Consider the following 22,421-nt stretch of genomic DNA (forward strand, 5'->3'; position numbering starts at 1 on the left):
CGACACACAGTATCATAGTGTTGGTTGCTTATTTCGTATCCATGGTTACAGGTAACTGTATATTCAATGACATCACCATTGTTGTTAGTTCTTGTGGAGTTCACATTTGAATTTGATATCTGAGGCAACGGGCAATGCGCTGGAGTGTAACCGATAATCAATATGCAAAGAAATTTCCTGTTAGTCAATTCATTTCCAAACGGAAGTAGGGACAGAGAGTGGTTGTTTGTGTTTAGTTTAAACATTTTAAAAGAGCACAGCACTGAGAGTAGTGAAGACGAGTAGGGAAGACAAGCAGCAAGGAAGGAAACAGGAAAGCATGCAGCAGATTGAACTATGAAGGACTAAAATATTACCTTCACAGCTTGGGGGTGATGCAAACACTGGAGGATTCATACATCTCCCCTCGTAGTTGATATTGGTCAAATGGTATCCGTCATCACAAGTTACGTTATACAGACTAAACAAACCATCTTGGTTATCGTCATGTAGTTTCAAACCCGTGACATTTCCATTTGGTATTGTTGGTGGATTGCAAACAGCTACAGTAAACAGAAGAGTGGGATGAAATTAGCAGAAAATTATGGGTGCGTGGAGAAATTGTGACTCAATATACTTTTTTAGTCTGATGACTGAACTGATGGATCATTGCCAAGCTTTTATGACCTGTATTTTGATGCCTGTGAATTGGCTGACTCAATCCTAAGGGAAGATATCCCAGAACTAATTACTGAGGACCAACATCTAGGGATTGCACTTGATTCAGATTAGTGTCTTGGACTCCCCATGTCAACTATATTTGTGAACGCTCCAGCGCTTCTCTTGGTGTGCGTTTCTCTCACTGCTACTTTCTCCCAACCTCTTGCACAATTCCTTTCTATTCCTCCTATCCTCACTGTCTTTTCGACTACACATACGTTTCTTGGGCTGGCTTAAATAGAATAGACATCTGATCATCCAGCCACCTCACCCTCACTGATCTATGCACTGCGATGTACTGCGCACATCTCATGACGTCTATAGACATCATCAGCACGGAAAAGGTTAAAAGCGATTTAAAACTATTGTCTTCAAATCCAAGTTTTCCAATATCCTCTGTGTATTCGTACTTAGCACGTCTGTCACTTCAAAGCCTGGAAATGTGCTCTTATGTGCTCACAAATATTTCCTGTAGATAATGCTGCAAATATTTTCTAGCCATTCATCCAGTATTTTCAACCTTCACGGATGAGACCTTTCAATGGTCGAAACAGCACTGTATGGAGGAACACATTATGTGCATGTCGATCTCTACAAATTGCAGTACTGTGGCTGGTGTAATCTGGTCGGCCAAAAATACCACCCAATGTCCATGTACCAGCTTCCAAGCCCAGGGATTATACTAGAGGGGAAACTGTGTGTTTCTGATGTCTATTTCTCCAAAAAGAAAGCCCTAACAAGAACGGAATTTCTGCCAGGTTTCGTCTCAATAAGAACTGAATTAGGAAAAAACATAATAATATCGCGGCTGCTTGACTCCATGTGCAACAGTACATTGTGCAGTTCCAACCCCAGTAGAGGTATCTTGTTTGGACCCTTTTCAAATCTCGTGATACTGCTCTCTGTACTATAAATCCGCAAATTGACACACATTATAACGGATCTCACCAGACTCGTTATGGACAGCAGTAAGAGACAAGCCGAAGATATCTAAACATTGAATCCAGCAGTTTTCCATTTTTAACATTGAGAAATCACTTACCCACACATGCTGGGGGAGTCGGAAACAAGGGCGGATGCCGGCAATATTGATCATAGCTGCTGTTGGTCAATTTGTACCATGTATCACATAGCGCAGTGTACTTGTTGAAACGTGGAGAAGAGTCTCTGATGCGTTCACCAATGCCAGAGCCATAGTTTATTGTTGGCAGTGTACAAACAGCTATACACAGACAACAAACAAACAAACGATGCAGTAGCCAGTAAAGGGTTTCAAACCTTTATTCTCACGATGGCCTGTAGCCAATAAGAGATTTTTTATTTTTTTATTTTATTTATATTTTTTACTAGAGCCACGTAAACCCGTCATGTGGGAGCCATGAATAAGGGGAGTGGTGGCGTGGTCTGAGATGCTCTGCCGCCCTTGGGTCTCAGCTTCATCACAACCAGGCGCGTCAATAGCAGAGAGAGAGAGAGAGGAAGAGAGATAATAATTATAGTGAGATAAATATGATGCGGAAGCTTCATGGCTAGCAGTGATCAAATTAGATGTACGGGTGAGCGTGGCTCGTGCACGAGCAGATTGAACTGATCAGCAGTGTTGATAATTATAATCTTGCTTAAACAAAGCTGGTGATTGAATATCGAGTAACGTTGATGAGTCCATTGAAATAATGGAGAGATTTGTACAGAGGAGAATCAAGGCAGCGGTCGGTTCTTGCAGTTGGCAAATGCCAAGTGCGAGTGTGCCGGAGGCACTAGCCTGTCCTGGCACGATTTGGGGCTGCAAGCATTAGAATATGAGACGGGGCGTAATTGTGGTGGATGGAGCGAGCAAACAATATATGTTTAGCTTTAAAGCGTGGTTACAGCGATGCTTGCATAAGAGTACAGGGACAGGATGCGGGTTACGTAACATCTTGTGTCTGTTCCTGGAGTGAGCCGTCATGACGGCAGCTAACACCCGAAAAAAACACAGCGGCAGATGCAGTGCGTAACGGCGAGGTGACGGGATAAGTCTCACAACCACTGGCACAACTGCCAAAAAACATTAGCCCCATCCATGTACCCCTTGTGCCTGGCCACAAGTTCCCAGTTGACCGTGGGTAGCAGCACATGAGGAAAAACCACGTCCAGACAGAACTTGAACCAAGTAGCTCTACTACCTCGATCATGACCTTTGATACATCCAGTGGGTGTACTCGATTATGCCAGCGAATCTTTGTTTAAATCATTCCTGAATAGTACCTGGCTATTCACATCTCATCACATTCACATTCTGCCGTCGTGAGTCCCATTCGGAACGGCTGCGAGAATACCAATAGTGATAATAATAGAATTTAAATATCCGACGAGGAGACAACAGTCGTAAAATAGCAATGAAAAATATCAATTGTGCACTCATAACCATGTATAAACAATTAAAATGAAACAATTCCAGAACGTTTTCGTGTGACCATCATCAGTGGAACATCGCCACATAATAAGAATCGCTAAAACAACCAGTTATATAGCTAGAGTATTATGAATAGGCACTGACAGCTGCCACATTCATCTACTGCTACCATTCACAGATACACTGCAAAGGTTCACACTACACGCGTTGTGCATAACCGCTGGCTGTGCTGCATTCTCACGCTTCTTTTCATAATACTATATAACTGGTTGTTTTAGTGATTCTTATTATGTGACGATGTTCCACTGATGATGGTCACACGAAAACGTTCTGGAATTGTTTCATTTTAATTGTTTATACATGGTTATGAGTGCACAATTGATATTTTTCATTGCTATTTTACGATAATAATAGTGATAACGGTAATGATAATAGTGCCGTGGTTGGCAATCACCCACACTCTTAATATTGGTCTTGAGATATTGTAATAAAAATTATAATAAATTAACATCACCCCATAGGAATAGTAACTCCTTGTCAGTTTTTGTGCCATTTTGTCGCACTCGCTGACTGTATAAGATCTGGTTACGTTGGTGGACAGTTAGTCATAATTCGTAACATTTTGTCCTTCTTCTTTTCACCATATGAATAGGTTGAGTATTTTCTGAACAGATTGCAGGGCTCGTGACATGATGTTGAACGACGACATGCCATTCGTGAATCGCTTCATGGCAGTAACTTTAATAATCGAACGCACCCGCTGATTCTGCATAGTTCAGTTATAATTACATATACTATACATACATACACAATACAATACTTTACATATACTATACATATATGATATTGACCAAGACGAGGCCCATATTTCCCATATAGACCGAAGTCAAGGTCAATATCCTATTTATCACAATTCCGCTGCCATAACCCCAAAATTTGAACCGTTAGGAGCTATTTTAACCTTTTTAGTATAGCATTTGTACTATAGTGTACATAGGATGTTGCCTCTTTTGGGTACAAGACTGTAAGAACAACAGGGTTCAGCATCTGCACCACAGTGGCTGGGTGGTTTAAGGGGTTGCTTGAGATTCATACTATTGTGGGCTCGAATCCTGCTTCTTTTCTTCCTTTGTCTTCTTTCTTTCAAATTTTCCAAGTCCCTCCAAAGTCGTAAGATTACAATGCCTAAGTGGTCGATACAAGCGGTCGATACAAGTGGTCGATATTACGGCGATATGGGTAATATAGGACCAGTCGGGAATGGCACGTATTCACTGAAGGCGCACGTGACTAGAGCTGCGGGGAAACAAGTAGGTTTTCTCATTTGCGTACATAGTAAATTTGCAATTTACTCTTGACTTGTTGAGCCGTCTCGAACATTGTATTCCACAAATTCCACTTCGTTGGGTCACTACTATTGTATACCTTGAAGACCAGTAGTCTATATCGAAAGAAACTCACAAGTTCCAGCGATTAGAGCAACTTCTTTTCCGCGCATTTGTATGCATTTGTATGCGGAATCGAACAAGTGTCCCCCCACTGGGCCCCCAGCGTCCATATCATTAATGCAGCGTGGGCGTCCGCCATTTTAGATGAATACGTGCCATTAGTGGAGGTGGATATAGAAGAGTGATAAACATACTATACATGGATTTGATCACTGGCTTCCACTGGATTCTAGTATACAAGTCTTCAGATACTGTAGTATACAAGTCGTTTAGCAAGTTCTTTCTGTACATTATCAATCGGGTAGAACGACCTCGAAAATAACGACACATTGGATTTACCCGACCTTAAAATACACAGAGTGTAACTATGTTCGTGTCGCATCATGCGGAGTGGCATGCATGGGATATGTCTGTTTTTGTTGTTGTTTTTTTACGAGAAACCACAAACCTCGAGAACAGAATACTGCATGATAGAGGTAGCTGCACACGCAACTGGGGTAGTGAAACCGGAGCATCTCCGTCGACCTGAGGTCTCGGCTTCAGCGACACTTTAGTGGACAAAAAGGTGGTGAGGAGTGGGCTGTGCCACTTACCCGGACCCCTGGGTCACTCCATGCATTCTTTTCACTGCACATTATAGCCAGAGTCATGGCTGCGGTGTAGCCATGGCAGCACATTATAGCCAGAGCCACGGCTGCGGTGTAGCCATGGTAGTTGTATGCATGACTTTTGGTTTGCCGCTAAACTCAATTTGTCGTTATATCGAAGGTCGTTATATTCAATCTCCACTGTACAGACTAAAAGAAGAACACACTTAAGACAGTCTCCGATGATATTTAAGTTGGTAGTGGCACACAGGGACGACCCTCTGTGATGTGTTCTGCATTAACCAGCCCCTGGCAGTACTGGTTTGCAGAGTTACTGAAAAGCAGCTTCTGGATCGCATGAAGCTAATGTATTGTACAAGTATCTTCCTGAGGTAAGGCTGTAGTTTATTCCACAGTGACAAGTATTGAACTCTAGCACAACGTGTACCCTTTTGGCTTCGTGTTTTACCCTGTGATGGGAGGATTATCCTGCCCGACTCCCATCCCATCCGATTCCTATCCAACACTACTCTTATTAGTATCCCAGTCTTATACTATCCAACTCTTATATTCTCCGAATGTTATACCATCCGACCGTTGTGCTATCGGACTTTTTGCTTTCCGAGTTTTATCCTCTCTGACTCTGCTTCACGTTCAACACAACGCTGATGGTAAGCGATGTAAGGGCCTGTCCCGACGGCTGGGGACCTGGGGTGAGCTGTAAAATATTGTACGATTCGGACGGCATGGTATGCAGTGTGACAGCTCGTGGAAATATTTGATCCAGGACTGATAATAAATCAACAAGTTTGTAACAAGAGGATTTACAATACAGCATTGATACTCATGGGACGGGCTGAGTCACCCGTTATCTTTGTCCAAGCGTATGCTTTTATTGGAAATTTTCCAATTCATAAAATATACCGACTCAATCCTAGAAGAATGCCAACTTACCTATACAGCTCGGGGGTGAGGTAAAGGCAGAAGGATCACGACACACCGTATTATAGTGTTGATTGCTTATTTCGTATCCATGGTTACAGGTAACTGTATATTCAATGGCATCACCATTGTTGTTAGTTCTTGTGGAGTTCACATTTGCATTTGATATATGAGGCAAGGGGCAATGCGCTGGAGAGCAACCGATAATCAATATGCAAAGAAATTTCCTGTTAGTCAATTCGTTTCCAAACGAAAGTAAGGACAGAGAGTGGTTGTTTGTGTGTCGGTTTAAACATTTTAAAATAGCACAGTACTGAGAGTAGGGAAGACGAGTAGGGAAGACGAGTAGGGAAGACGAGTAGGGAAGACGAGTAGGGAAGACGAGTAGGGAAGACGAGTAGGGAAGACGAGTAGGGAAGACGAGTAGGGAAGACGAGTAGGGAAGACGAGTAGGGAAGACGAGTAGGGAAGACGAGTAGGGAAGACGAGTAGGGAAGACGAGTAGGGAAGACGAGTAGGGAAGACGAGTAGGGAAGACGAGTAGGGAAGACGAGTAGGGAAGACGAGTAGGGAAGACGAGTAGGGAAGACGAGTAGGGAAGACGAGTAGGGAAGACGAGTAGGGAAGACGAGTAGGGAAGACGAGTAGGGAAGACGAGTAGGGAAGACGAGTAGGGAAGACGAGTAGGGAAGACGAGTAGGGAAGACGAGTAGGGAAGACGAGTAGGGAAGACGAGTAGGGAAGACGAGTAGGGAAGACGAGTAGGGAAGACGAGTAGGGAAGACGAGTAGGGAAGACGAGTAGGGAAGACGAGTAGGGAAGACGAGTAGGGAAGACGAGTAGGGAAGACGAGTAGGGAAGACGAGTAGGGAAGACGAGTAGGGAAGACGAGTAGGGAAGACGAGTAGGGAAGACGAGTAGGGAAGACGAGTAGGGAAGACGAGTAGGGAAGACGAGTAGGGAAGACGAGTAGGGAAGACGAGTAGGGAAGACGAGTAGGGAAGACGAGTAGGGAAGACGAGTAGGGAAGACGAGTAGGGAAGACGAGTAGGGAAGACGAGTAGGGAAGACGAGTAGGGAAGACGAGTAGGGAAGACGAGTAGGGAAGACGAGTAGGGAAGACGAGTAGGGAAGACGAGTAGGGAAGACGAGTAGGGAAGACGAGTAGGGAAGACGAGTAGGGAAGACGAGTAGGGAAGACGAGTAGGGAAGACGAGTAGGGAAGACGAGTAGGGAAGACGAGTAGGGAAGACGAGTAGGGAAGACGAGTAGGGAAGACGAGTAGGGAAGACGAGTAGGGAAGACGAGTAGGGAAGACGAGTAGGGAAGACGAGTAGGGAAGACGAGTAGGGAAGACGAGTAGGGAAGACGAGTAGGGAAGACGAGTAGGGAAGACGAGTAGGGAAGACGAGTAGGGAAGACGAGTAGGGAAGACGAGTAGGGAAGACGAGTAGGGAAGACGAGTAGGGAAGACGAGTAGGGAAGACGAGTAGGGAAGACGAGTAGGGAAGACGAGTAGGGAAGACGAGTAGGGAAGACGAGTAGGGAAGACGAGTAGGGAAGACGAGTAGGGAAGACGAGTAGGGAAGACGAGTAGGGAAGACGAGTAGGGAAGACGAGTAGGGAAGACGAGTAGGGAAGACGAGTAGGGAAGACGAGTAGGGAAGACGAGTAGGGAAGACGAGTAGGGAAGACGAGTAGGGAAGACGAGTAGGGAAGACGAGTAGGGAAGACGAGTAGGGAAGACGAGTAGGGAAGACGAGTAGGGAAGACGAGTAGGGAAGACGAGTAGGGAAGACGAGTAGGGAAGACGAGTAGGGAAGACGAGTAGGGAAGACGAGTAGGGAAGACGAGTAGGGAAGACGAGTAGGGAAGACGAGTAGGGAAGACGAGTAGGGAAGACGAGTAGGGAAGACGAGTAGGGAAGACGAGTAGGGAAGACGAGTAGGGAAGACGAGTAGGGAAGACGAGTAGGGAAGACGAGTAGGGAAGACGAGTAGGGAAGACGAGTAGGGAAGACGAGTAGGGAAGACGAGTAGGGAAGACGAGTAGGGAAGACGAGTAGGGAAGACGAGTAGGGAAGACGAGTAGGGAAGACGAGTAGGGAAGACGAGTAGGGAAGACGAGTAGGGAAGACGAGTAGGGAAGACGAGTAGGGAAGACGAGTAGGGAAGACGAGTAGGGAAGACGAGTAGGGAAGACGAGTAGGGAAGACGAGTAGGGAAGACGAGTAGGGAAGACGAGTAGGGAAGACGAGTAGGGAAGACGAGTAGGGAAGACGAGTAGGGAAGACGAGTAGGGAAGACGAGTAGGGAAGACGAGTAGGGAAGACGAGTAGGGAAGACGAGTAGGGAAGACGAGTAGGGAAGACGAGTAGGGAAGACGAGTAGGGAAGACGAGTAGGGAAGACGAGTAGGGAAGACGAGTAGGGAAGACGAGTAGGGAAGACGAGTAGGGAAGACGAGTAGGGAAGACGAGTAGGGAAGACGAGTAGGGAAGACGAGTAGGGAAGACGAGTAGGGAAGACGAGTAGGGAAGACGAGTAGGGAAGACGAGTAGGGAAGACGAGTAGGGAAGACGAGTAGGGAAGACGAGTAGGGAAGACGAGTAGGGAAGACGAGTAGGGAAGACGAGTAGGGAAGACGAGTAGGGAAGACGAGTAGGGAAGACGAGTAGGGAAGACGAGTAGGGAAGACGAGTAGGGAAGACGAGTAGGGAAGACGAGTAGGGAAGACGAGTAGGGAAGACGAGTAGGGAAGACGAGTAGGGAAGACGAGTAGGGAAGACGAGTAGGGAAGACGAGTAGGGAAGACGAGTAGGGAAGACGAGTAGGGAAGACGAGTAGGGAAGACGAGTAGGGAAGACGAGTAGGGAAGACGAGTAGGGAAGACGAGTAGGGAAGACGAGTAGGGAAGACGAGTAGGGAAGACGAGTAGGGAAGACGAGTAGGGAAGACGAGTAGGGAAGACGAGTAGGGAAGACGAGTAGGGAAGACGAGTAGGGAAGACGAGTAGGGAAGACGAGTAGGGAAGACGAGTAGGGAAGACGAGTAGGGAAGACGAGTAGGGAAGACGAGTAGGGAAGACGAGTAGGGAAGACGAGTAGGGAAGACGAGTAGGGAAGACGAGTAGGGAAGACGAGTAGGGAAGACGAGTAGGGAAGACGAGTAGGGAAGACGAGTAGGGAAGACGAGTAGGGAAGACGAGTAGGGAAGACGAGTAGGGAAGACGAGTAGGGAAGACGAGTAGGGAAGACGAGTAGGGAAGACGAGTAGGGAAGACGAGTAGGGAAGACGAGTAGGGAAGACGAGTAGGGAAGACGAGTAGGGAAGACGAGTAGGGAAGACGAGTAGGGAAGACGAGTAGGGAAGACGAGTAGGGAAGACGAGTAGGGAAGACGAGTAGGGAAGACGAGTAGGGAAGACGAGTAGGGAAGACGAGTAGGGAAGACGAGTAGGGAAGACGAGTAGGGAAGACGAGTAGGGAAGACGAGTAGGGAAGACGAGTAGGGAAGACGAGTAGGGAAGACGAGTAGGGAAGACGAGTAGGGAAGACGAGTAGGGAAGACGAGTAGGGAAGACGAGTAGGGAAGACGAGTAGGGAAGACGAGTAGGGAAGACGAGTAGGGAAGACGAGTAGGGAAGACGAGTAGGGAAGACGAGTAGGGAAGACGAGTAGGGAAGACGAGTAGGGAAGACGAGTAGGGAAGACGAGTAGGGAAGACGAGTAGGGAAGACGAGTAGGGAAGACGAGTAGGGAAGACGAGTAGGGAAGACGAGTAGGGAAGACGAGTAGGGAAGACGAGTAGGGAAGACGAGTAGGGAAGACGAGTAGGGAAGACGAGTAGGGAAGACGAGTAGGGAAGACGAGTAGGGAAGACGAGTAGGGAAGACGAGTAGGGAAGACGAGTAGGGAAGACGAGTAGGGAAGACGAGTAGGGAAGACGAGTAGGGAAGACGAGTAGGGAAGACGAGTAGGGAAGACGAGTAGGGAAGACGAGTAGGGAAGACGAGTAGGGAAGACGAGTAGGGAAGACGAGTAGGGAAGACGAGTAGGGAAGACGAGTAGGGAAGACGAGTAGGGAAGACGAGTAGGGAAGACGAGTAGGGAAGACGAGTAGGGAAGACGAGTAGGGAAGACGAGTAGGGAAGACGAGTAGGGAAGACGAGTAGGGAAGACGAGTAGGGAAGACGAGTAGGGAAGACGAGTAGGGAAGACGAGTAGGGAAGACGAGTAGGGAAGACGAGTAGGGAAGACGAGTAGGGAAGACGAGTAGGGAAGACGAGTAGGGAAGACGAGTAGGGAAGACGAGTAGGGAAGACGAGTAGGGAAGACGAGTAGGGAAGACGAGTAGGGAAGACGAGTAGGGAAGACGAGTAGGGAAGACGAGTAGGGAAGACGAGTAGGGAAGACGAGTAGGGAAGACGAGTAGGGAAGACGAGTAGGGAAGACGAGTAGGGAAGACGAGTAGGGAAGACGAGTAGGGAAGACGAGTAGGGAAGACGAGTAGGGAAGACGAGTAGGGAAGACGAGTAGGGAAGACGAGTAGGGAAGACGAGTAGGGAAGACGAGTAGGGAAGACGAGTAGGGAAGACGAGTAGGGAAGACGAGTAGGGAAGACGAGTAGGGAAGACGAGTAGGGAAGACGAGTAGGGAAGACGAGTAGGGAAGACGAGTAGGGAAGACGAGTAGGGAAGACGAGTAGGGAAGACGAGTAGGGAAGACGAGTAGGGAAGACGAGTAGGGAAGACGAGTAGGGAAGACGAGTAGGGAAGACGAGTAGGGAAGACGAGTAGGGAAGACGAGTAGGGAAGACGAGTAGGGAAGACGAGTAGGGAAGACGAGTAGGGAAGACGAGTAGGGAAGACGAGTAGGGAAGACGAGTAGGGAAGACGAGTAGGGAAGACGAGTAGGGAAGACGAGTAGGGAAGACGAGTAGGGAAGACGAGTAGGGAAGACGAGTAGGGAAGACGAGTAGGGAAGACGAGTAGGGAAGACGAGTAGGGAAGACGAGTAGGGAAGACGAGTAGGGAAGACGAGTAGGGAAGACGAGTAGGGAAGACGAGTAGGGAAGACGAGTAGGGAAGACGAGTAGGGAAGACGAGTAGGGAAGACGAGTAGGGAAGACGAGTAGGGAAGACGAGTAGGGAAGACGAGTAGGGAAGACGAGTAGGGAAGACGAGTAGGGAAGACGAGTAGGGAAGACGAGTAGGGAAGACGAGTAGGGAAGACGAGTAGGGAAGACGAGTAGGGAAGACGAGTAGGGAAGACGAGTAGGGAAGACGAGTAGGGAAGACGAGTAGGGAAGACGAGTAGGGAAGACGAGTAGGGAAGACGAGTAGGGAAGACGAGTAGGGAAGACGAGTAGGGAAGACGAGTAGGGAAGACGAGTAGGGAAGACGAGTAGGGAAGACGAGTAGGGAAGACGAGTAGGGAAGACGAGTAGGGAAGACGAGTAGGGAAGACGAGTAGGGAAGACGAGTAGGGAAGACGAGTAGGGAAGACGAGTAGGGAAGACGAGTAGGGAAGACGAGTAGGGAAGACGAGTAGGGAAGACGAGTAGGGAAGACGAGTAGGGAAGACGAGTAGGGAAGACGAGTAGGGAAGACGAGTAGGGAAGACGAGTAGGGAAGACGAGTAGGGAAGACGAGTAGGGAAGACGAGTAGGGAAGACGAGTAGGGAAGACGAGTAGGGAAGACGAGTAGGGAAGACGAGTAGGGAAGACGAGTAGGGAAGACGAGTAGGGAAGACGAGTAGGGAAGACGAGTAGGGAAGACGAGTAGGGAAGACGAGTAGGGAAGACGAGTAGGGAAGACGAGTAGGGAAGACGAGTAGGGAAGACGAGTAGGGAAGACGAGTAGGGAAGACGAGTAGGGAAGACGAGTAGGGAAGACGAGTAGGGAAGACGAGTAGGGAAGACGAGTAGGGAAGACGAGTAGGGAAGACGAGTAGGGAAGACGAGTAGGGAAGACGAGTAGGGAAGACGAGTAGGGAAGACGAGTAGGGAAGACGAGTAGGGAAGACGAGTAGGGAAGACGAGTAGGGAAGACGAGTAGGGAAGACGAGTAGGGAAGACGAGTAGGGAAGACGAGTAGGGAAGACGAGTAGGGAAGACGAGTAGGGAAGACGAGTAGGGAAGACGAGTAGGGAAGACGAGTAGGGAAGACGAGTAGGGAAGACGAGTAGGGAAGACGAGTAGGGAAGACGAGTAGGGAAGACGAGTAGGGAAGACGAGTAGGGAAGACGAGTAGGGAAGACGAGTAGGGAAGACGAGTAGGGAAGACGAGTAGGGAAGACGAGTAGGGAAGACGAGTAGGGAAGACGAGTAGGGAAGACGAGTAGGGAAGACGAGTAGGGAAGACGAGTAGGGAAGACGAGTAGGGAAGACGAGTAGGGAAGACGAGTAGGGAAGACGAGTAGGGAAGACGAGTAGGGAAGACGAGTAGGGAAGACGAGTAGGGAAGACGAGTAGGGAAGACGAGTAGGGAAGACGAGTAGGGAAGACGAGTAGGGAAGACGAGTAGGGAAGACGAGTAGGGAAGACGAGTAGGGAAGACGAGTAGGGAAGACGAGTAGGGAAGACGAGTAGGGAAGACGAGTAGGGAAGACGAGTAGGGAAGACGAGTAGGGAAGACGAGTAGGGAAGACGAGTAGGGAAGACGAGTAGGGAAGACGAGTAGGGAAGACGAGTAGGGAAGACGAGTAGGGAAGACGAGTAGGGAAGACGAGTAGGGAAGACGAGTAGGGAAGACGAGTAGGGAAGACGAGTAGGGAAGACGAGTAGGGAAGACGAGTAGGGAAGACGAGTAGGGAAGACGAGTAGGGAAGACGAGTAGGGAAGACGAGTAGGGAAGACGAGTAGGGAAGACGAGTAGGGAAGACGAGTAGGGAAGACGAGTAGGGAAGACGAGTAGGGAAGACGAGTAGGGAAGACGAGTAGGGAAGACGAGTAGGGAAGACGAGTAGGGAAGACGAGTAGGGAAGACGAGTAGGGAAGACGAGTAGGGAAGACGAGTAGGGAAGACGAGTAGGGAAGACGAGTAGGGAAGACGAGTAGGGAAGACGAGTAGGGAAGACGAGTAGGGAAGACGAGTAGGGAAGACGAGTAGGGAAGACGAGTAGGGAAGACGAGTAGGGAAGACGAGTAGGGAAGACGAGTAGGGAAGACGAGTAGGGAAGACGAGTAGGGAAGACGAGTAGGGAAGACGAGTAGGGAAGACGAGTAGGGAAGACGAGTAGGGAAGACGAGTAGGGAAGACGAGTAGGGAAGACGAGTAGGGAAGACGAGTAGGGAAGACGAGTAGGGAAGACGAGTAGGGAAGACGAGTAGGGAAGACGAGTAGGGAAGACGAGTAGGGAAGACGAGTAGGGAAGACGAGTAGGGAAGACGAGTAGGGAAGACGAGTAGGGAAGACGAGTAGGGAAGACGAGTAGGGAAGACGAGTAGGGAAGACGAGTAGGGAAGACGAGTAGGGAAGACGAGTAGGGAAGACGAGTAGGGAAGACGAGTAGGGAAGACGAGTAGGGAAGACGAGTAGGGAAGACGAGTAGGGAAGACGAGTAGGGAAGACGAGTAGGGAAGACGAGTAGGGAAGACGAGTAGGGAAGACGAGTAGGGAAGACGAGTAGGGAAGACGAGTAGGGAAGACGAGTAGGGAAGACGAGTAGGGAAGACGAGTAGGGAAGACGAGTAGGGAAGACGAGTAGGGAAGACGAGTAGGGAAGACGAGTAGGGAAGACGAGTAGGGAAGACGAGTAGGGAAGACGAGTAGGGAAGACGAGTAGGGAAGACGAGTAGGGAAGACGAGTAGGGAAGACGAGTAGGGAAGACGAGTAGGGAAGACGAGTAGGGAAGACGAGTAGGGAAGACGAGTAGGGAAGACGAGTAGGGAAGACGAGTAGGGAAGACGAGTAGGGAAGACGAGTAGGGAAGACGAGTAGGGAAGACGAGTAGGGAAGACGAGTAGGGAAGACGAGTAGGGAAGACGAGTAGGGAAGACGAGTAGGGAAGACGAGTAGGGAAGACGAGTAGGGAAGACGAGTAGGGAAGACGAGTAGGGAAGACGAGTAGGGAAGACGAGTAGGGAAGACGAGTAGGGAAGACGAGTAGGGAAGACGAGTAGGGAAGACGAGTAGGGAAGACGAGTAGGGAAGACGAGTAGGGAAGACGAGTAGGGAAGACGAGTAGGGAAGACGAGTAGGGAAGACGAGTAGGGAAGACGAGTAGGGAAGACGAGTAGGGAAGACGAGTAGGGAAGACGAGTAGGGAAGACGAGTAGGGAAGACGAGTAGGGAAGACGAGTAGGGAAGACGAGTAGGGAAGACGAGTAGGGAAGACGAGTAGGGAAGACGAGTAGGGAAGACGAGTAGGGAAGACGAGTAGGGAAGACGAGTAGGGAAGACGAGTAGGGAAGACGAGTAGGGAAGACGAGTAGGGAAGACGAGTAGGGAAGACGAGTAGGGAAGACGAGTAGGGAAGACGAGTAGGGAAGACGAGTAGGGAAGACGAGTAGGGAAGACGAGTAGGGAAGACGAGTAGGGAAGACGAGTAGGGAAGACGAGTAGGGAAGACGAGTAGGGAAGACGAGTAGGGAAGACGAGTAGGGAAGACGAGTAGGGAAGACGAGTAGGGAAGACGAGTAGGGAAGACGAGTAGGGAAGACGAGTAGGGAAGACGAGTAGGGAAGACGAGTAGGGAAGACGAGTAGGGAAGACGAGTAGGGAAGACGAGTAGGGAAGACGAGTAGGGAAGACGAGTAGGGAAGACGAGTAGGGAAGACGAGTAGGGAAGACGAGTAGGGAAGACGAGTAGGGAAGACGAGTAGGGAAGACGAGTAGGGAAGACGAGTAGGGAAGACGAGTAGGGAAGACGAGTAGGGAAGACGAGTAGGGAAGACGAGTAGGGAAGACGAGTAGGGAAGACGAGTAGGGAAGACGAGTAGGGAAGACGAGTAGGGAAGACGAGTAGGGAAGACGAGTAGGGAAGACGAGTAGGGAAGACGAGTAGGGAAGACGAGTAGGGAAGACGAGTAGGGAAGACGAGTAGGGAAGACGAGTAGGGAAGACGAGTAGGGAAGACGAGTAGGGAAGACGAGTAGGGAAGACGAGTAGGGAAGACGAGTAGGGAAGACGAGTAGGGAAGACGAGTAGGGAAGACGAGTAGGGAAGACGAGTAGGGAAGACGAGTAGGGAAGACGAGTAGGGAAGACGAGTAGGGAAGACGAGTAGGGAAGACGAGTAGGGAAGACGAGTAGGGAAGACGAGTAGGGAAGACGAGTAGGGAAGACGAGTAGGGAAGACGAGTAGGGAAGACGAGTAGGGAAGACGAGTAGGGAAGACGAGTAGGGAAGACGAGTAGGGAAGACGAGTAGGGAAGACGAGTAGGGAAGACGAGTAGGGAAGACGAGTAGGGAAGACAAGCAGCAAGGAAGGAAACAGGAAAGCACGCAGCAGATTGAACTACTTGTATGAAAATAGACCAGAACTAGAGATGTGCAATTTGTTCACCATAAGCACTAGTAATGTTATTCAACTTGTCTCCTTACACTTTAGTGACTTAAGCTTCCAGGCTAGATTGCTGTCTGAAGAGGAGGTTTAGCCAGGAGCTTCAGAAAATTTAACTAGAAATTTCAAACTCATAAAATTAATGAGGTACTACCTCCGACAAGCGACACTTGGCGCGTTTTTTTAAATATTTTTGTGGTGGTACCACAACTTCACAAGGCTGTGAGGTACGACCTACTTGTAGTTCCATGCAATCGGGTGCAGGGAGCCAAGCAACAAGCTGGTGAGTGGTACATTGCTGAGTCTTAGTCAGAAGCAGGCCAGTCTCTCGTGTACCAGCGCAACAGTGCGCTCGTCCATTCTGCGAAGGAGAATCGTCGTGCTTTCGCGTTTCAATGCAAACCCATGGAGTTCTCTCTTTCCACTTGGTTACTCAGCCAGCAGCGAGTCCATACGTCCATGCCAAACAATCCTAGCGTCTTTCAATAGCCTCCAAAGCGATGCGTCTTTCGGGGCTAAGGAAATCGCCAGGAATTGCTGCCTGAAATTTCGGACAGTTGGCGAGAATACAAGGCAAAAAGGTTGGAGTCCAGGTGCGTGCGGAGGTCTTGCACAGTTCTTATCACGTCAACCTGGATAGTGACGGCAGAAATGACACCGTGGCTCAAGCAAAACATACAGGGGCGACATCGAGATTTCCAGAGCGATCACAACAGAGGAACTTGCTGCGACTGAATCCGCACTTTCGTCTCAAACAGGGACAATTCCTCTCAGAAGAAACGGGAGGTAAGTAATCCAATGTCACTTCAGCTCGTCCACCTAATTGCGATAATTTATTATTGTTTTCTCCTCGCCGAATATTTAAGTACTTCAGGTCGAGATATCGCCAGACTCAGATTGATATGTTAGTGTCGGACAAAAAAAACATATTTTGTAAACCTTTGGTCCTCTCATTTTAATTCCAACACGTTTTGTGGATTTGATGCAGTATCATTGTGCACAACGGGCACGCTTACTAAGACTTAGTGATGATTTACAAGAACCTTATACAATTCTTGATCCACAATGTCACATGCTCAAACGTGCACTAACATACACACACATGCACACACACAAAAACATACACAGACTAATATATTACCTTCACAGCTTGGGGGTGATGCAAACACTGGAGGATTCATACATCTCCCCTCGTAGTTGATATTGGTCAAATGGTATCCATCATCACAAGTTACGTTATACAGACTAAACAAACCATCTTGGTTATCGTCATGTAGTTTCAAACCCGTGACATTTCCATTTGGTATTGTTGGTGGATTGCAAACAGCTACAGTAAACAGAAGAGTGGGATGAAATCAGCAGAGAATTATGGGTGCGTGGAGAAATTGTGACTCAATATACTTTTTAGTCTGATGACTGAACTGATGGATCATTCCCAAGCTTTTATGACCTGTATTTGATGCCTGTGAATTGGTTGACTCAATCCTAAGGGGAGATACCCCAGAACTAATTACTGATGACCAACATCTACTTTAGGATATTGATCGAGATTGGGTCCTTTTGGGAAATGAAGGCCGGGTAGAATTCCGAGGTTCCTTCACTTGGCCTACATTTCACATAGAGACAGGTGACATCTGCAAGTTTGGCATCTCCAACCCGAATCGGATCCTGCATGTGTTCCGATTGTGAGTTATTTCTTCCAAATTTTCTTTTTGATGTGCAGAGCAAATTTCTAAGTGCCTCTGAATTGGATTGCAGCTTGTGCTCGTCTCGATGGCGTTTGCCTTCTCCTCAAATTAGCACTAATATCCCTGAACCTTCCAAGTTGTAAGGACGTTGGTTGGGGCAATCTAGCAGTACTCAAGTTGGCTTTCATGCCGTGGAATATCTGAGTACTCCTTATCAGAAAATGTTGTGCTAGATTGTGCACGTCTGACTGTTCAAAATCCGGTTCAGTTGGTAGACTCGATCGCATAATTTGTGCCTACATTTTCCATCGTTATTAGAAATTTTTCCTTGGCTCACCATCTGAGTTCTTAAACATAATAATTATAATAATCATGATACAACCTACTGAAAATAAGGGTGACAGTTCATACTTAGTGCTTCAACACAGCACTGCAAGTAGTCATGCGAGAGGTCCCAAGGGTATTTGCTTACAACCAAACTGGGTTGGGTGGAGGTTGAAGTGAAAGCGGCTGCTTACCCGTTAGGTCGAAAATGATCCACCTGTAAAATCTAAACCACTTAATTTGAAACTTTTTGAAATAGAAAACACTGGCATAATCCTAAGGGGGCATTCGTTTTTGATCTATATGTTGGGGTAGAAACTACTCCTTTCGGTAGAAGTTTATACAAAAGAGAAAGGACGAAGGAACTACAAGTTGTGCTATGCTGTCCACTAACGCCACCAGCTACTAAACAATCAGCTTATGCGATAACATTGCACGACACTGACCGAAGGTACTGACGTTCTACAACTAACTGGCTAACAGCTCTAGCACATCTTAGATGCACACTTCAACAGCTAGTTCCTAGTTTTAGCTCCTTTGTCCTTTCTCTTTTGTAGAAATTAAATCTTGGCTCTCCATCCGAGTCCATTCGGTAGAAGTGCTCGGGTTTTTTCTACTCAAAAGCGTGGATTCCACTTTCCTCTACTAGCCCTAACAGGAAAAGGTTTAGGGCTGAAACGATCATTCAATAACTCCTAACGATCAACCAATATTATAAACGATCGATATATTGGTTTTATCGATTCTTGTCAGCTCTATCGAACACCAGTTTATGAAGAAATTCTATGATACCTTTGCTACGAAGTAGTGGTTGCGACTTCGGCGATGATTTGTAAGAAAAGGGTTTGCTCCCCACACCGGAGCTCGCGCTATTCCGCTAGTCGTGAGTCAGTCAAGTGTCAAGTAAAGTGGGCGGAATAGAGCGAGCTCCGGTGTGGGGAGCAAACCCTTTTCATACCTTTGCTACGTTAGAAATTTGTGGCACCGCACTGTTGACATCCGTGGATATCTGGCCGGTTTTATCAACATGAACTACTCAAGTAGAGAGCTTCATGCTGTTTCTGGAGCAAATAATCTTGTCATCACCCTCTGGCAACTGCTCCGACTTCTCCCATGAATGAACCGAAAAGGCAACGTCTTCTCTCCCGATCTCTTTCAAAGACACAAATCAATTTTACTGCACTTGAAGAACATGATTGTACTCGTATTCACTATTAGATGGAGTACAAGGGCTAGAATATTGTAACTAACTTGTTCCCGTTGTCAGTCATCCTGTTTCGAACTCAACACTAATATGCATGCATAAAAAATTGTTAGCACTCGTTTTGAACACTAAAGATTATCGATTGTACTCTTAACGGTCGATATGCGAGTTATCGGTACAATTGTTTCAGCCCTAAAAATGTTGGTAGAAGCCGGTAGAAGTTGGTAGAGGAACGGGACTTCCAGCAAAATCAAGGAGTTGTGCACAACTCCATACAGAAGAGACACATTTCACGTACACATCGCATAACCTAGTAAATCCGATAGAACAGCGTCCGTGCACTTACCTCTACCATCTACCTCTTTCGGTAGCGTGACTCTACTTTACTCTACCAGGTAGCTAAAAACAAACGCAGCCCAAATGGATGCCAACTTACCTATACAGCTCGGGGGTGATGTAAAGCTAGAAGGATCACGACACACAGTATCATAGTGTTGGTTGCTTATTTCGTATCCATGGTTACAGGTAACTGTATATTCAATGACATCACCATTGTTGTTAGTTCTTGTGGAGTTCACATTTGAATTTGATATATTCGGCAACGGACAATGTGCTGGAGTACAACAGATAACAAGTATGCATAGAAATATTCTGTAACACGCTTCATTTTATTTAGGAAATACTAACACAAGTTACTTATCGGCTTTAATTGATCACATTGAATGAGTACAGGACTGGGACCACTAACATACTTATAGCCAGGAAAGGAATGGAAAGCAGAATTAACTAAAAAAAATAGACGGTGAGTGATTGCTGTGTACACAATGAAATTGTCAGGGTGTTAGTGATGAGGTCGACAGGCAGTGAAACCAGCAGGAAATATACACATGCTGACGACTGTTATCTATTAGAACTGTGCATAGGCAAAGGTGGTGTTGGGCCACGTTTGTTCATGTCCGTATGTGCTCAAGTCAGCAATGCAACTGGACTAGTGTACGAGTAAGTCAGGGCTTCATGGTTACCTGCCGATTCTCTCCTTACTGCCATATTGCTCAGATCATAATAGTAATTACCGTAACCTTGATCAGCCGCCGCAGGCTGTATTCAAAACTAGCAAAACGGGTGCGGCCCTGAAAAATAGTTGTACGTCACAATGTACGTGCTGTATGCGTAGAGTTCACGTACGATGTGCACTGTTGAACCTGTGTTGTCCAGCTACACTGTACTGTAACCATGTATATGTCTGAAGAGTTTTCTCTAAACCTAAAGGGAATAAAACATCTCACTATATTTCTTGTTGATGCTGCAGCTTTCGATCTTCTCATGTTTATAAATTGTTTATATTCTCCACGAAAACTATTGACCATGGAGCGTTAACATGGAGGCTTTGTTACTTCTAAGTTCTTACCAAGATGTCCTTGCTCTGATCTGCTTCACAACCTCAAAAACGCCTCACAATTACTTGCCTCTCCTATTAAATTCTGGGATTCTACTCAATTATCATTCTCAACAACGCTCACGCATACTAAGGCTATGATGGTTTGGTCGGATCCAGATCCAGATCCAAATCTTAGATCCGTCGGATCCTTCAGACTCAACCGAACACTTTTGTTTCGGAACTTGTCTGTTGCCATGTTGACGAAGTAAAAAAATGGCGCTGACAGGTCACCAAAAAGCCAAAACTCGTACTGATCGCGCGTGTCGTAAGAAAAGTCAACAAAAGTCCACTAGACGTACGACAATGGGTACAAAAATGATTTTTACCCGCCATGTACGCACAAAGGTCACATTTGGATCCAATGGATCCAGTCAACCATGGGGCAGGGTTGCTCGGATCCAAATCCGGAGTATCTGGATCCGGATTTGACCAATCGATCATTGCAGACCCAGTGGATCCGATGTATCTGGATCTGGATCCGACCAAACGATCACGTCGTAAGTGATGAGTTACTGACAAGAACCTTATACAATTTTGATCAACAAACTCACATGGTCACATACTCAGACGTGCACACTTACACATGTACGCACATACACTTGTACACACATACACACACACACACATACATACACACACGAAGTGAAAATATTACCTTCACAGTTTGGGGGTGATGCAAACAGTGGAGGAGTCAGGCATCTTCCCTCGTAGTTGCTATTGGTCAAATGGTATCCGTAATCACAAGTTAAGTTATACAGACTAATCAAACCATCTTGGTTATCGTCATGTAGTTTCAAACCCGTGACATTTCCATTTGGTATTGTTGGTAGATTACAAACAGCTAAATAAAAGCCAGAACAGTGTAATGAAATGAGTAGAGGGATATGCTGGACTGTACGGGGGTTGTGATTTACTTTTTTTTCTACTTCAAAGTAAATCTCATGACGGATCTTATGGATGATTTCCAAAGTTTTGGGAACCACATCTGATCGTGATGGTAGATCCATTCCATCCAAAGTAAACATATTCTACTTCAAAGTAAATCTCATGACGGATCTTATGGATGATTTCCAAAGTTTTGGGAACCACATCTGATCGTGATGGTAGATCCATTCCATCCAAAGTAAACATATTCTACTTCAAAGTAAATCTCATGACGGATCTTATGGATGATTTCCAAAGTTTTGGGAACCACATCTGATCGTGATGGTAGATCCATTCCATCCAAAGTAAACATTACAGACATTAATTATTATTAAATTTTATATTTATACAAGTTTCTATTTCCTGAGGTTGCAGATGGTGCTTACTGCTTACTGCTTACTGATTCAAAATTACCTGAACAAAGCCTATCGTAGAATGCCCACGACGACAAACATGTCCAACCTTCCAACCAGCATAGCAAAGAGAAGCCAGATATCTTCAATTGGCAACTAACCAAACTAACATGGAGTACGTTGGTTGAAGAAACAGCGACACTCCTCTCATATGGTCGCATGTCTGCCGGAATTGTAGTCAGGGCAGGTAGAGGTCTCAGCGCAATGCAGCGTAATTAAGAAGTATTCAAGCAATTAGCCTAGTTGTGGCTCTCCTTATCCAACATAGCAGTCATGTGTATAATCAGCCGGACCTCTCACATGTAGCAAAAGTATGGAATGTTTTGTTCATTTTTACACCATTTCTAAGTGACGGTTGTCCAGGAGACAGAACCCAGTCCAATCTCAACCAAATTGATCAATCACGGCAAGGACCAGGAATTCTAAAACTAATTGCAATAGTGGTTCCCCATTTTTCCGCTATGCACAACATAAACCGGACACTGCTGAGACAGTGTCGGACACCCCTAAGGCATCTAACGAGAAATCACTAACAGTTCGCTCAGGAGCAATGATAAAAAACCTTACCTACACATCTTGGGGGAAACGGAAAAGAGGGAGGACGTGAGCACACGTTACCATAGCTGCTATTCGTCAATTTGTAACCATTACCACATTGTATTGTATAGGTGATGAAACTTGTAGAAGTAGAAGTCAGGCCTGTGCCATTAGTAGAGCCATGAAGTATGTTGGGTAGCATACAAACAGCTGTAAAAACCAGACAAGCGATGCAATAGTCCGTATTGTAATAGAATGCACATATACGGATATGGAAGAGTGGGCTTGTAGTTTCTTGATACTTTTAACCCTTTGAGG

The 22,421-nt window shown here is 46.9% G+C and overlaps 1 protein-coding gene across 1 annotated transcript in view; it reads right to left on the reverse strand.

Annotated features, from left to right (window-relative positions):
* The window catches only part of LOC135821219 (sushi, von Willebrand factor type A, EGF and pentraxin domain-containing protein 1-like), a 59,865-nt gene that overhangs the window by 10,084 nt on the left and 27,360 nt on the right, over positions 1-22,421 (reverse strand). Inside the window, exons 10-17 of the mRNA XM_065334284.1 lie at positions 22,134-22,313; positions 20,885-21,070; positions 19,228-19,404; positions 16,717-16,902; positions 6,084-6,260; positions 1,742-1,921; positions 357-542; positions 1-139 (exon numbers count right to left, since the gene is read on the reverse strand). The exon at positions 1-139 is cut by the window's left edge and continues 38 nt beyond it. Of these exons, the coding sequence (XP_065190356.1) occupies positions 1-139; positions 357-542; positions 1,742-1,921; positions 6,084-6,260; positions 16,717-16,902; positions 19,228-19,404; positions 20,885-21,070; positions 22,134-22,313 (1,411 nt within the window). The remainder of the gene's footprint in view (positions 140-356; positions 543-1,741; positions 1,922-6,083; positions 6,261-16,716; positions 16,903-19,227; positions 19,405-20,884; positions 21,071-22,133; positions 22,314-22,421) is intronic.

This window comes from Sycon ciliatum, chromosome 7, assembly GCF_964019385.1.
Source record: "Sycon ciliatum chromosome 7, ocSycCili1.1, whole genome shotgun sequence".
NCBI classification, from domain to species: Eukaryota; Metazoa; Porifera; class Calcarea; order Leucosolenida; family Sycettidae; genus Sycon; species Sycon ciliatum.